Here is a 12,788-nt window from a genome sequence, read left to right on the forward strand (position 1 = left end):
GTTTTGAAATGCAGGGGTTTGACATTTAGGACTGATGTCCAACCTGTCTGGTAGTTTAAAGCCTCTCTCATATTTTAAATGACAGCCACAACTATTAGGGCAGCTGGGACCTCTGAGGAGATTTCTACGTAAGGTGTGTGTGTGTTTGTCTGTGCATGCATGAGTGTGTGTGGCGAGGAGCGATGCTGATTCTCCGATACCCTGTCTGTCCGCATCTGTCTCTCCCCTCAGCGCCCTTGTCGGTTCGCTCAACCCAGTCCCATCGCTCCGCCTGGTGTACCTGAGATGTTAGCGATCCGTGTGTCTCTCCGCCCGCGTCGATAACCTGTCATCATGGGATCTGCCACCTCACCGGGGCTCATGCCACATGGATGTGACTGCTGCTGTGACGACGCTGATGGGGCTTAAAATTGATGGATATGAAGAGATTGAACGCCAAGCTCTCCCTCTGCAACTCTCCCCGTCCCACACCAAGCTGTTCCCCTGTATCCATATCCTCTTCCCTAGTCCCACACCAAGCTGTTCCACTGTATCCATATCCTCTTCCCTAGTCCCACACCAAGCTGTTCCCCTGTATCCATATCCTCTTCCCTAGTCCCACACCAAGCTGTTCCCCTGTATCCATATCCTCTTCCCTAGTCCCACACCAAGCTGTTCCCCTGTATCCATATCCTCTTCCCTAGTCCCACACCAAGCTGTTCCACTGTATCCATATCCTCTTCCCTAGTCCCACACCAAGCTGTTCCACTGTATCCATATCCTCTTCCCTAGTCCCACACCAAGCTGTTCCACTGTATCCATATCCTCTTCCCTAGTCCCACACCAAGCTGTTCCACTGTATCCATATCCTCTTCCCTAGTCCCACACCAAGCTGTTCCCCTGTATCCATATCCTCTTCCCTAGTCCCACACCAAGCTGTTCCCCTGTATCCATATCCTCTTCCCTAGTCCCACACCAAGCTGTTCCCCTGTATCCATATCCTCTTCCCTAGTCCCACACCAAGCTGTTCCCCTGTATCCATATCCTCTTCCCTAGTCCCACACCAAGCTGTTCCCCTGTATCCATATCCTCTTCCCTAGTCCCACACCAAGCTGTTCCCCTGTATCCATATCCTCTTCCCTAGTCCCACACCAAGCTGTTCCCCTGTATCCATATCCTCTTCCCTAGTCCCACACCAAGCATAAGGGATGTACTCCTTCAGTACTCCGTCATTAACACAACGGTTGTGCTTTGTAACACACACCAAAGTTCGTCTCCCCTTCAACTGGTCTAACAACACTCAACACACACGCCAACATACCCCATACATACATACACACAATACACACACTCTAATAACTGACCCAACTTCAACACCCCCTGTTTAGCCACACACACAGGGACAGACATACACTTCAACACCCCCTGTCTAGCCACACACACAGGGACAGACATACACTTCAACACCCCCTGTCTAGCCACACACACAGGGACAGACATACACTTCAACACCCCCTGTTTAGCCACACACACAGGGACAGACATACACTTCAACACCCCCTGTCTAGCCACACACACAGGGACAGACATGCACTTCAACACCCCCTGTCTAGCCACACACACAGGGACAGACATGCACTTCAACACCCCTGTCTAGCCACACACACAGGGACAGACATACACTTCAACACCCCCTGTCTAGCCACACACACAGGGACAGACATGCACTTCAACACCCCTGTCTAGCCACACACACAGGGACAGACATACACTTCAACACCCCTGTCTAGCCACACACACAGGGACAGACATACACTTCAACACCCCCTGTCTAGCCACACACACAGGGACAGACATGCACTTCAACACCCCCTGTCTAGCCACACACACAGGGACAGACATACACTTCAACACCCCCTGTCTAGCCACACACACAGGGACAGACATACACTTCAACACCCCCTGTCTAGCCACACACACAGGGACAGACATGCACTTCAACCCCCCCTCCCCTCCTCATATACAGATAATAGCTGGAAGTTAAAGATGACACGGATCAATAGGATTTCTCCTAGTGACTGGATAAGTTAACATCACGCCTCCTCCTGCAAGCCCCTCAATCAATACTGTCTCTCCCTCTCCGTCTCATCATCATCTTTAATCTATATCCCTTTGTCTCGGTTTCTGTAGAATCGTCTCGTTCCACCGCGCCTTTCTCCAAATGACATTAAAGAATGTAAAATGACCTACATCGGAATGAAAGGACAGGAGGACAGAAACAGTGAGGTGAAAGAAGAGTTGATTGTGGGGTTTGCACTTCTGCTGCCTCTTTTAGACAAAAGCAACAAGGGAAGAAGAGGGGAAACACAAATGTCAAAGGGAGCGCTTGCGGCCAAAGCACTGGGCTTTTCTCTGTCCGTACAAGAGTGGTGGTGAAGGCAGAAATGGCAGTGTTAATAAAAAGCTAATGCTTGTCTCGGGTGTGAAGCCGCGGGCATCAGAGGCGTGGGGGGGGGTTCTACAGCCTTGGTCTTTTGTGGGGCCGTGTGTCATGTGAAGAAAAGTCTGTCCCAAATGTATTTCTACAATACGGGAAAAGAGAGTGTTAGGCTTTCCATGGGGGGGGGGGCTCGTTCTGCTCGGCACCAGCTATTAACTGGGACGGGTCTAAAAGGACTGGATCTGAACCTGGACCTGGACACTCATATTTCTTCCTTTCATTTTGTGACCTGTCCTCCTTGTGTCAGCTGTGTGTGGATGGTATGTGCGTTGTTCTGTTATTTCCTGCTCAAACGATGCTCACTCCCTTCCCTGTCCATTCACTAGCTCTTTGTGTGACATAGAACATATCCAGGCTTAGAGATGGACAACGACACGTAGGGCACAAACACGCAACACATACTGTACACAGGCGCTATATAGGAACAGTCATTGGTCAACACTTATCCACCACTGACCAAATGACTTGGCTTTGCTCAAGTGGTGCTTTACAAAGTGTTGTGACAAGACGCGTTACATGCTTGTGTTTGTTTGTGGCACTGTTTTTCCTCACATAGCCTCGCATGTTGCGGGGGTATCTCAGTTTCTCGTATTTACAGTTGAAATTTGGAACCTGGATTTCACAGAGTATCTCACGCCAACAGAGGTGGGAACTAATAACCAAAGCAGCGAAAACTGACGATGCCAATCCAGTCAAATAAGAATTCCCTCCTCTTTTTACACTTCTGTTACACGGTTGTACTCAAAGGCGTGAATTATGTTCCATCATTCTGTCTCCCCGACTTCCACGTCAGTGTGTATGTTGTGATTTGGACTGGAGGAGTCTCTCACTCTCACTCTGCTACCAGGTGTTGCAAAGATGCACTCCATTGTTATTTTTTTGATTGACGGAGATGAATGACGGAATGGATTTTTTTTTTTGTTCAACTGTTTCTCTATAGCTCTAATACTCATTCGGTCTCTTTGTCTCACCCACTCTGTCTGCTTTCTCTCTGTCTCTCTCTCTCTCAGGTCTGGATCGCTCTCAGAGGCAGGGGGTAGAGGATCTGATCTCTGCGGTGCCCTGTCGTTTCGACCATGCCGCCTTGTTCCCCATGCTGCAGAAACAGACTCTACAGCACCGGATGAATGACTCCTTCTCCTGCCTGGTGAGAGAGAGCGAGAGATTGTCCATTATTGAATGTTTATTTATATGCCAGACATTTTTGAAAAAAAAATATTGTAGTGCAAGCCAGCGCAAAGAAAGGAGACAGGCTTCCAATTCTGGAGAGTGGGAGAGTGAGGGAGAGGGGGAGGGAGGGAGGGGGAGGGAGGGAGGGAGAGTGAGGGAGAGGGGGAGGGAGGGAGAGAGAGGGAGAGAGAGAGGGAGAGAGGGAGAGAGAGAGGCGGGGAGGGAGGGGGAGAGAGGCCTCGCAAAGGCTTTATCTTTTAGACTCTGAGTGCAGCAAGAGACTCATGCCTTGAGGGTTTGGGAGCTCCAACACTCAACGAGGGGGGATAAACGGTGCTAATCAATACTTCCCAAATAAAAACATGACCCTCACAGACCACTGCTGAGCCTATTTAGTGGAGAGGGGGCCACAGAGAATGAGTAAAGGGTGAGGGGGATGTGGACCTGGCCATATGTACCATAGTGGTCAATTCCCTTTCAAATCCAGGAATTGCGCTAAACCCAGAATTTGAATGTGAAATATAGTCGTGTAAATAGGCCATCTTTCAGATTTAGAATCAGACCCAATCCCTTTATACACTGAATGTATAAAACATTAGGAACACCTACGTAATATTGAGTTGCCCCCAAATTCCCTCAGAACAGTCTCAATTCGTCAGCACATGGACTCTACATGGTGTCGAAAGCTTTCTACAGGGATGTTGACTCCAATGAGTCCCACAGTTGTGTCCAGTTGGCTTGATGTTCTTCTTGATACACACAGGACACTGTTGTGTGGAAAACCCAGCAGCATTGCAGTTCTTGACACACTCAAACCAGTGTGCCTAGCACCTACTACCATACCAAGTACAAAGGCACAAATGATTTTTCTTGCCCATTCACCCTCTGAATGGCGTAAACATACACAATCCATGTCTCAGTTGTCTCAAGACTTTAAAATCCTTCTTTAATTAACCTGTCTCCTTGCCCCTGGATTCAGCTGGTCAGTCTGTCATAGAAAGAGTTGAGATTAAAAAGAGCTCTGAGCATATAGTCCTCATTATAGTCCTCATTCAACTCAGACGAACACAGGATGAGCGCTCCCTCCACACACTTTTTCATGTGAATGGCTTTGTTAATGATGAGGGCTTTGTCAAGGACTTTGTGTATCAACTTGTAGTCTCCGTTGAAGCCACATTCAGAATGACCAGGCCTTAGGACAGGAACGTCTGCTAAAAAGTAGGGTCAGCCCTTCTGGTGGTAGATCAGATTTGGGTTGTCAAACTTTAGAAACTCTGATTTCTTGTCGTACTTATGGAGTTTCCGACTGTGAATAGAATCCTGCTGTACATCAACACTTTGATACAGTGGAACAGAGTGGCTGGTATGTATTTTCATCTAACAGCGGATAAACCAATCAGATTCTTGGCCTATACTTCAGCTTGCATTAAATGAACTGTTCTTCTACTTGAGAAAAAATACATTCAAGTAGCAGTGCCTCTAATAAGGTAACAGTACTTGAGTAGGATATTTCGGTACTCTTTTCACTCCTGCAGACCTGAACCTCGTGCGTGTTTGTGTTTCCTGTCTGTGTGTGTTGGTGCAGTGATTTTGAACTGGTGGGTCACGAGCCACATTCAGGTCACGGAACGTTTTGAGTCACTGTATCCCGACCTATATGTACACGTCTACCGCAATTACCTCCTACCTCTGCACATGGACTCAGTACTGGTACCCTGTGTCTAAAGCCAAGTTATCCTTACTCAGTACTGGTCCCCCGTGTCTAAAGCCAAGTTATCCTTACTCAGTACTGGTCCCCCGTGTCTAAAGCCAAGTTATCCTTACTCAGTACTGGTCCGCCGTGTCTAAAGCCAAGTTATCCTTACTCAGTACTGGTACCCCGTGTCTAAAGCCAAGTTATCCTTACTCAATACTGGTACCCCGTGTCTAAAGCCAAGTTATCCTTACTCAATACTGGTACCCCGTGTCTAAAGCCAAGTTATCCTTACTCAATACTGGTACCCCGTGTCTAAAGCCAAGTTATCCTTACTCAATACTGGTACCCCGTGTCTAAAGCCAAGTTATCCTTACTCAGTACTGGTACCCCGTGTCTAAAGCCAAGTTATCCTTACTCAATACTGGTACCCTGTGTCTAAAGCCAAGTTATCCTTACTCAATACTGGTACCCCGTGTCTAAAGCCAAGTTATCCTTACGCGGTACTGGTACCCCGTGTCTAAAGCCAAGTTATCCTTACTCTGTACTGGTACCCCGTGTCTAAAGCCAAGTTATCCTTACGCAGTACTGGTACCCCGTGTCTAAAGCCAAGTTATCCTTACGCAGTACTGGTACCCCGTGTCTAAAGCCAAGTTATCCTTACTCTGTACTGGTACCCCGTGTCTAAAGCCAAGTTATCCGTACACGGTACTGGTACCCCGTGTCTAAAGCCAAGTTATCCTTACTTGGTACTGGTACCCCGTGTCTAAAGCCAAGTTATCCTTACTCGGTACTGGTACCCCGTGTCTAAAGCCAAGTTATCCTTACTCGGTACTGGTACCCCGTGTCTAAAGCCAAGTTATCCTTACTCGGTACTGGTACCCCGTGTCTAAAGCCAAGTTATCCTTACTCGGTACTGGTACCCCGTGTCTAAAGCCAAGTTATCCTTACTTGGTACTGGTACCCCGTGTCTAAAGCCAAGTTATCCTTACTTGGTACTGGTACCCCGTGTCTAAAGCCAAGTTATCCTTACTTGGTACTGGTACCCCGTGTCTAAAGCCAAGTTATCCTTACTTGGTACTGGTACCCCGTGTCTAAAGCCAAGTTATCCTTACTCGGTACTGGTACCCCGTGTCTAAAGCCAAGTTATCCTTACTCATTGTGGATTTATTCCTTGTGTTTTTATTATTTCTCTATTTTCTTGTACCTCTGCATTGATGAGAAAGGCCTGTAAGTAAGTATTTCACTGTTAGTCTACACATGTGGTTTACCAAGATTGTGACACATACAATTTAATATGATTTGATTTGAATGTGCCCATGACCTTTACTGAGAGAGGGTTGCAGTAAAATAATGAAGTCTCAACTTAATCGACTTAAACCAGGTAGAAAGTGTGTAGAAGTTATACTGGACCTAACCTATTTAATCACAGTATTTTCAAAATAGATCTATAGCAGCGCTATTTTGTTATTGGTCTATTAACTTGTACTTCTTAGTGATGTCACCAGGCAAGCCAAAACGCCACCCATGCAAAACCTGTGTCAATTGTATTTTCAACCAGCAACTAGCAGGAAATAACACTGATCACACTTTTACAGTGTTAGTTTCATCAGCTGTTGTACAATATGATACAAAACAAAGGTACAACAGAATTTTGACTGCACTGATCATACTAATTAGAAATATCCCAGATGACGAATAGATGCTGTGCGCTAGTCACATTAAACAGAGTACACTTGAATGAGGCCTTGGGAATAATGCTCAGAAAACAATATGCTGTGTCAACTGTAGCTGTCGTAATATCAATTAGTCAGCTCATCGAGTGTTTGGAACACTGATTACATAGTCACGTCCCAAAAATGTTTGATAAAGATGAGCAAAAAAGACTAAAATAAATAATACAAATACTGAGCTATACATAATAAAATAATGTAAATATTTAGCTCTATTTTAATGTCATCTGACCATCTCACCAGTTCCAATCTAAGTGCCAATGCCGTTTAGCAAACTCCAGGCAGTGCTATGGTCAGATGACATGAAAAGACCCTCATCCCTACTGTAAAATATGCTGGTGGATCTTTGTTATGGGGCTGGTTTGCTTCCACTAGTCCTGGGGCCGTTAGGTCAATGGCATCATGAAAATATTTTTCTCTGTGCAATTGTGTTAGTATAAATATATATTTTTCCCAAAACCAATTACACTGACATTATGGACTTTACATGGTGTACGTCAGTGGTCACCAACCGGTCGAAGGCATTCCTAGTCACCAACAAACATTTCTGGAAAAAACCCAACGATAAAGCTTATTTGTTTCATGCTGTTGGCGGTAGTTGCACTTGATTCAGCAGCCCTAGCACCCGGAAGACAAAGTGTTACCATTTTGATCCATTTCCTGTCTGAAGGTAGAACTCTGCCTACCCGGCCCAGAGAGCAAATTAAATGCACCTGACCAATCTGCTGAGATCAGTGCAGTGGTGTAAAGTACTTAAGTAGCACTTTAAAGTATTTTTTTACTTAAGTCGTTTTTGGGGGTATCTGTACTTGACTTTACTATTTATAACTTTTGCTTCATTACATTTCTAATGAAAGTAATGTACTTTTACTCAATTTTCCCTGACACCAAAAGTACACGTTACATTTTGAATGCTTAGCAAGACAGGAAAATAGTCCAATTCACCCACTTATCAAGAGAACACGTTGTCATCCCTCTGATCTGGCAGAATCAGTAAACACAAATGCTTGGTTTGTAAGTTATGTCTGAGAGTTGGAGTGTGCCCCTGGCAATCCATACATTTAAAAAACACATGGTGCTGTCTGGTTTGCTTAACATAAGGAATATGAAATTATATGTACTATTACTTTTAATTTTGATACTTAAGTATATTTTAAACCAAATACTTTTAGACTTTTACTTAAGTACTGGGCGACTTTCACTTTTACTTGAGTCATTTTCTATCTTTACTTTTAGATAGAAAATGAGAATTGGGTTGTCTTTCCACCCCTGGATCAGTGTCCCTCCCCCTCTCTCCGAAGCTCCCCCTCTCTCTAACTCTCCGAAGCTCCCCTCTCTCCGAAGCTCCCCCTCTCTCTAACTCTCCGAAGCTCCCCTCCCTCCCTCCCTCCCTCCCTCCCTCCCTCCCTCCCTCCCTCCCTCCCTCCCTCCCTCCCTCCCTCCCTCCTCCCTCCCTCCCTCCCTCCCTCCACCTCTGAATCTCCCTCCCTCCCTCCCTCCACCTCTGAATCTCCCTCCCTCCCTCCCTCCACCTCTGAATCTCCCTCCCTCCCTCCCTCCACCTCTGAATCTCCTCCCCTCCCTCCCTCCACCTCTGAATCTCCCTCCCTCCCTCCCTCCACCTCTGAATCTCCTCCCTCCCCCTCCCTCCACCTCTGAATCTCCCTCCCTCCCTCCCTCCCTCCCTCCATCTCTGAATCTCCCTCCCTCCCTCCCTCCACCTCTGAATCTCCCTCCCTCCCTCCCTCCACCTCTGAATCTCCCTCCCTCCCTCCACCTCTGAATCTCCCTCCCTCCCTCCACCTCCGAATCTCCCTCCCTCCCTCCCACCTCCGAATCTCCCTCCCTCCCTCCACCTCCGAATCTCCCTCCCTCCCTCCCTCCACCTCCGAACTAATATAATAATACAAAAGAATACAGTAGAGCGCCCTGCCGCCTGGCAGCATGTGACAAGATGTTCCACTATGACAAACAGATGGCCCACTCACTCTTGGTGGTGAATGCTTAATTGGCTATTAACGAGCTGACTGCCTTGTTAGCTCTCTCTCTCTAATGAACATGGTTGCTGTAGTCTGAGTGACAGGGGCTCTTCTAAGACTGGTCTAGGTCAACGATGTATCAAAGCTTGAAAAATGGAACCAGCTAAAATTCAAGTTGTCGTATCACTTTTTGAAAAACCTGCTGAACTTAGTCTGCTGTGTGAAATTTGGCAAACCAAATAGGAAAGAAGGATTTTTTATTTGCTTTAGATTAGAACAAACAACCATGTACAACAGTGTCAAGATCACTTTGGGTCAAAATGCAAACCGAAATCTAACGCTCAGAATTTTTTTTAACATGACTTAATTCTGATAGTCTGCATCTGATGGTCAGTCTGAGGGGAGGGAGCAGCGGTGAGAAATAATAAATAATTAAAACAGCGGAGGGAGATTCTGAGGTGGAGGGAGGGAGATTCTAAGGTGGAGGGAGGGAGATTCTAAGGTGGAGGGAGGGAGATTCTAAGGTGGAGGGAGGGAGATTCTGAGGTGGAGGGAGGGAGATTCTGAGGTGGAGGGAGGGAGATTCTGAGGTGGAGGGAGGGAGATTCTGAGGTGGAGGGAGGGAGATTCTGAGGTGGAGGGAGGGAGATTCTGAGGTGGAGGGAGGGAGATTCTGAGGTGGAGGGAGGGAGATTCTAAGGTGGAGGGAGGGAGATTCTGAGGTGGAGGGAGGGAGATTCTAAGGTGGAGGGAGGGAGATTCTGAGGTGGAGGGAGGGAGATTCTGAGGTGGAGGGAGGGAGATTCTAAGGTGGAGGGAGGGAGATTCTGAGAGTTAGAGAGAGGGGGAGCTTGGGAGAGTTAGAGAGAGGGGGAGCTTGGGAGAGTTAGAGAGAGGGGGGAGCTTGGGAGAGTTAGAGAGAGGGGGAGCTTGGGAGAGTTAGAGAGAGGGGGAGCTTGGGAGAGTTAGAGAGAGGGGGAGCTTGGGAGAGTGGGAGCTTGGGAGAGTTGGAGAGAGGGGGAGAGGGATTCTGAGGTGGATGGAGGAAGGAAGGAACGAACGAGAGAGAGAGCGGGGAAGGAAGGAAGGAAGGAAGGAACGAGAGAGAGAGCGGGTGGAAGGAAGGAAGGAACGAGAGAGAGAGCGGGGTGGAAGGAAGGAAGGAACGAGAGAGAGAGCGGGGTGGAAGGAAGGAACGAGAGAGAGAGCGGGGTGGAAGGAAGGAACGAGAGAGAGAGCGGGGTGGAAGGAAGGAACGAGAGAGAGCGGGGTGGAAGGAAGGAACGAGAGAGAGAGCGGGGTGGAAGGAAGGAACGAGAGAGAGAGCGGGGTGGAAGGAAGGAACGAGAGAGAGAGCGGGGTGGAAGGAAGGAACGAGAGCGGGGTGGAAGGAAGGAACGAGAGAGAGAGCGGGGTGGAAGGAAGGAACGAGAGAGAGAGCGGGGTGGAAGGAAGGAACGAGAGAGAGAGAGAGAGAGCGGGGTGGAAGGAAGGAACGAGAGAGAGAGCGGGGTGGAAGGAAGGAACGAACGAGAGAGAGCGGGGTGGAAGGAACGAACGAGAGAGAGCGGGGTGGAAGGAACGAACGAGAGAGAGCGGGGTGGAAGGAACGAACGAGAGAGAGCGGGGTGGAAGGGACGAACGAGGTAGAGTGAGGGGGCGAACGAACGAGAGAGGGGGCGAACGAACGAACGAGGGGGCGAACGAACGAACGAGAGGGGGGGGGGAATGAACTAGAGGGGGAATGAACAAACGAGAGAGCAAAGGGGTGGAGAGAAGGGGTGGAGCGAACGAGAGAGAGAGAAAGAGAGAAGGGGTGGAGCGAGCGAGAGAGAGAGAAGGGGTGGAGCGAGCGAGAAGGGGGGGAGCGAGCGAGAAGGGGTGGAGCGAGCGAGAAGGGGTGGAGCGAGCGAGAGAGAGAGAAGGGGTGGAGCGAGCGAGAGAGAGAGAGAGGGGGTGGAGCGAGCGAGAGAGAGAGAAGGGGTGGAGCGAGCGAGAGAGAGAGAAGGGGTGGAGAGCGAAGGGGTGGAGCGAGCGAGAGAGAGAGAGAAGGGGTGGAGCGAGAGAGAGAAGGGGTGGAGCGAGCGAGCGAGAGAGAGAAGGGGTGGAGCGAGCGAGAGAGAGAAGGGGTGGAGCGAGCGAGAGAGAGAAGGGGTGGAGCGAGAGAGAGAAGGGGGGTGGAGCGAGCGAGAGAGAGAAGGGGTGGAGCGAGCGAGAGAGAGAAGGGGTGGAGCGAGCGAGAGGGGGTGGAGCGAGCGAGAGGGGGTGGAGCGAGCGAGAAGGGGTGGAGCGAGCGAGAGAGAGAAGGGGTGGAGCGAGCGAGAGAGAGAAGGGGTGGAGCGAGCGAGAGCGAGAAGGGGTGGAGCGAGCGAGAAGGGGTGGAGCGAGCGAGAAGGGGTGGAGCGAGCGGGAAGGGGTGGAGCGAGCGGGAAGGGGTGGAGCGAGCGAGAGAGAAGGGGTGGAGCGAGCGAGCGAGCGAGAAGGGGTGGAGCGAGCGAGAAGGGGTGGAGCGAGCGAGAAGGGGTGGAGCGAGCGAGAAGGGGTGGAGCGAGCGAGAGAGAGAAGGGGTGGAGCGAGCGAGAGAGAGAAGGGGTGGAGCGAGCGAGAGAGAGAAGGGGTGGAGCGAGCGAGAGAGAGAAGGGGTGGAGCGAGCGAGAGAGAGAAGGGGTGGAGCGAGCGAGAGAGAGAAGGGGTGGAGCGAGCGAGAGAGAGAAGGGGTGGAGCGAGCGAGAGAGAGAAGGGGTGGAGCGAGCGAGCGAGAAGGGGTGGAGCGAGCGAGCGAGAAGGGGTGGAGCGAGCGAGAAGGGGTGGAGCGAGAGAAGGGGTGGAGGGAGCGAGCGAGAGAGAGAAGGGGTGGAGCGAGCGAGCGAGAGAGAGAAGGGGTGGAGCGAGCGAGAGAGAGAGAGAAGGGGTGGAGCGAGCGAGAAGGGGTGGAGCGAGCGAGAGCGAGAAGGGGTGGAGCGAGCGAGAAGGGGTGGAGCGAGCGAGCGAGAGAGAGAGAAGGGGTGGAACGAGCGTGAACGGGTGGAACGAACGAGAGAGACAGCGGGGGGACAAACGAGAGAGAGTGGGGGGGACAAACGAGAGAGAGAGCGGGGTGGAACGAACGTGAAAGGGAGCGGGGTGGAACGAACGAACGTGAAAGGGAGCGGGGTGGAACGAACGAACGAGAGAGAGAGCGGGGTGGAACGAACGAACGAGAGAGAGAGCGGGGTGGAACGAACGAACGAGAGAGAGAGCGGGGTGGAACGAACGAGAGAGAGAGCGGGGTGGAACGAACGAACGAGAGAGAGAGCGGGGTGGAACGAACGAACGAGAGAGAGAGCGGGGTGGAACGAACGAACGAGAGAGAGAGCGGGGTCGAACGAGAGAGAGAGCGCGGGGTGGAAACGAACGAGAGAGAGAGCGGGGTGGAAACGAACGAGAGAGAGAGCGGGGTGGAAACGAACGAGAGAGAGAGCGGGGTGGAAGGAACGAACGAGAGAGAGAGCGGGGTGGAAGGAACGAACGAGAGAGAGAGCGGGGTGGAAGGAACGAACGAGAGAGAGAGCGGGGTGGAAGGAACGAACGAGAGAGAGAGCGGGGTGGAAGGAACGAACGAGAGAGAGAGCGGGGTGGAAGGAACGAACGAGAGAGAGAGCGGGGTGGAAGGAACGAACGAGAGAGAGAGCGGGGTGGAAGGAACGAACGAGAGAGAGAGCGGGGTGGAAGGAACGAACGAGAGAGAGCGGGGT

The 12,788-nt window shown here is 50.4% G+C and overlaps 1 protein-coding gene across 8 annotated transcripts in view; it reads left to right on the top strand.

Moving 5' to 3' along the window:
- The window catches only part of cadps2 (Ca++-dependent secretion activator 2), a 274,943-nt gene that overhangs the window by 146,610 nt on the left and 115,545 nt on the right, over positions 1-12,788 (top strand). For all 8 annotated transcript variants that reach the window (XM_024382391.2, XM_024382574.2, XM_024382104.2 and 5 more), the window contains exon 12: positions 3,490-3,626. In XM_024382391.2, the coding sequence (XP_024238159.1) occupies positions 3,490-3,626 (137 nt within the window). The remainder of the gene's footprint in view (positions 1-3,489; positions 3,627-12,788) is intronic.

The sequence above is a fragment of the Oncorhynchus tshawytscha genome, linkage group LG01 (assembly GCF_018296145.1).
Source record: "Oncorhynchus tshawytscha isolate Ot180627B linkage group LG01, Otsh_v2.0, whole genome shotgun sequence".
NCBI lineage: Eukaryota > Metazoa > Chordata > Actinopteri > Salmoniformes > Salmonidae > Oncorhynchus > Oncorhynchus tshawytscha.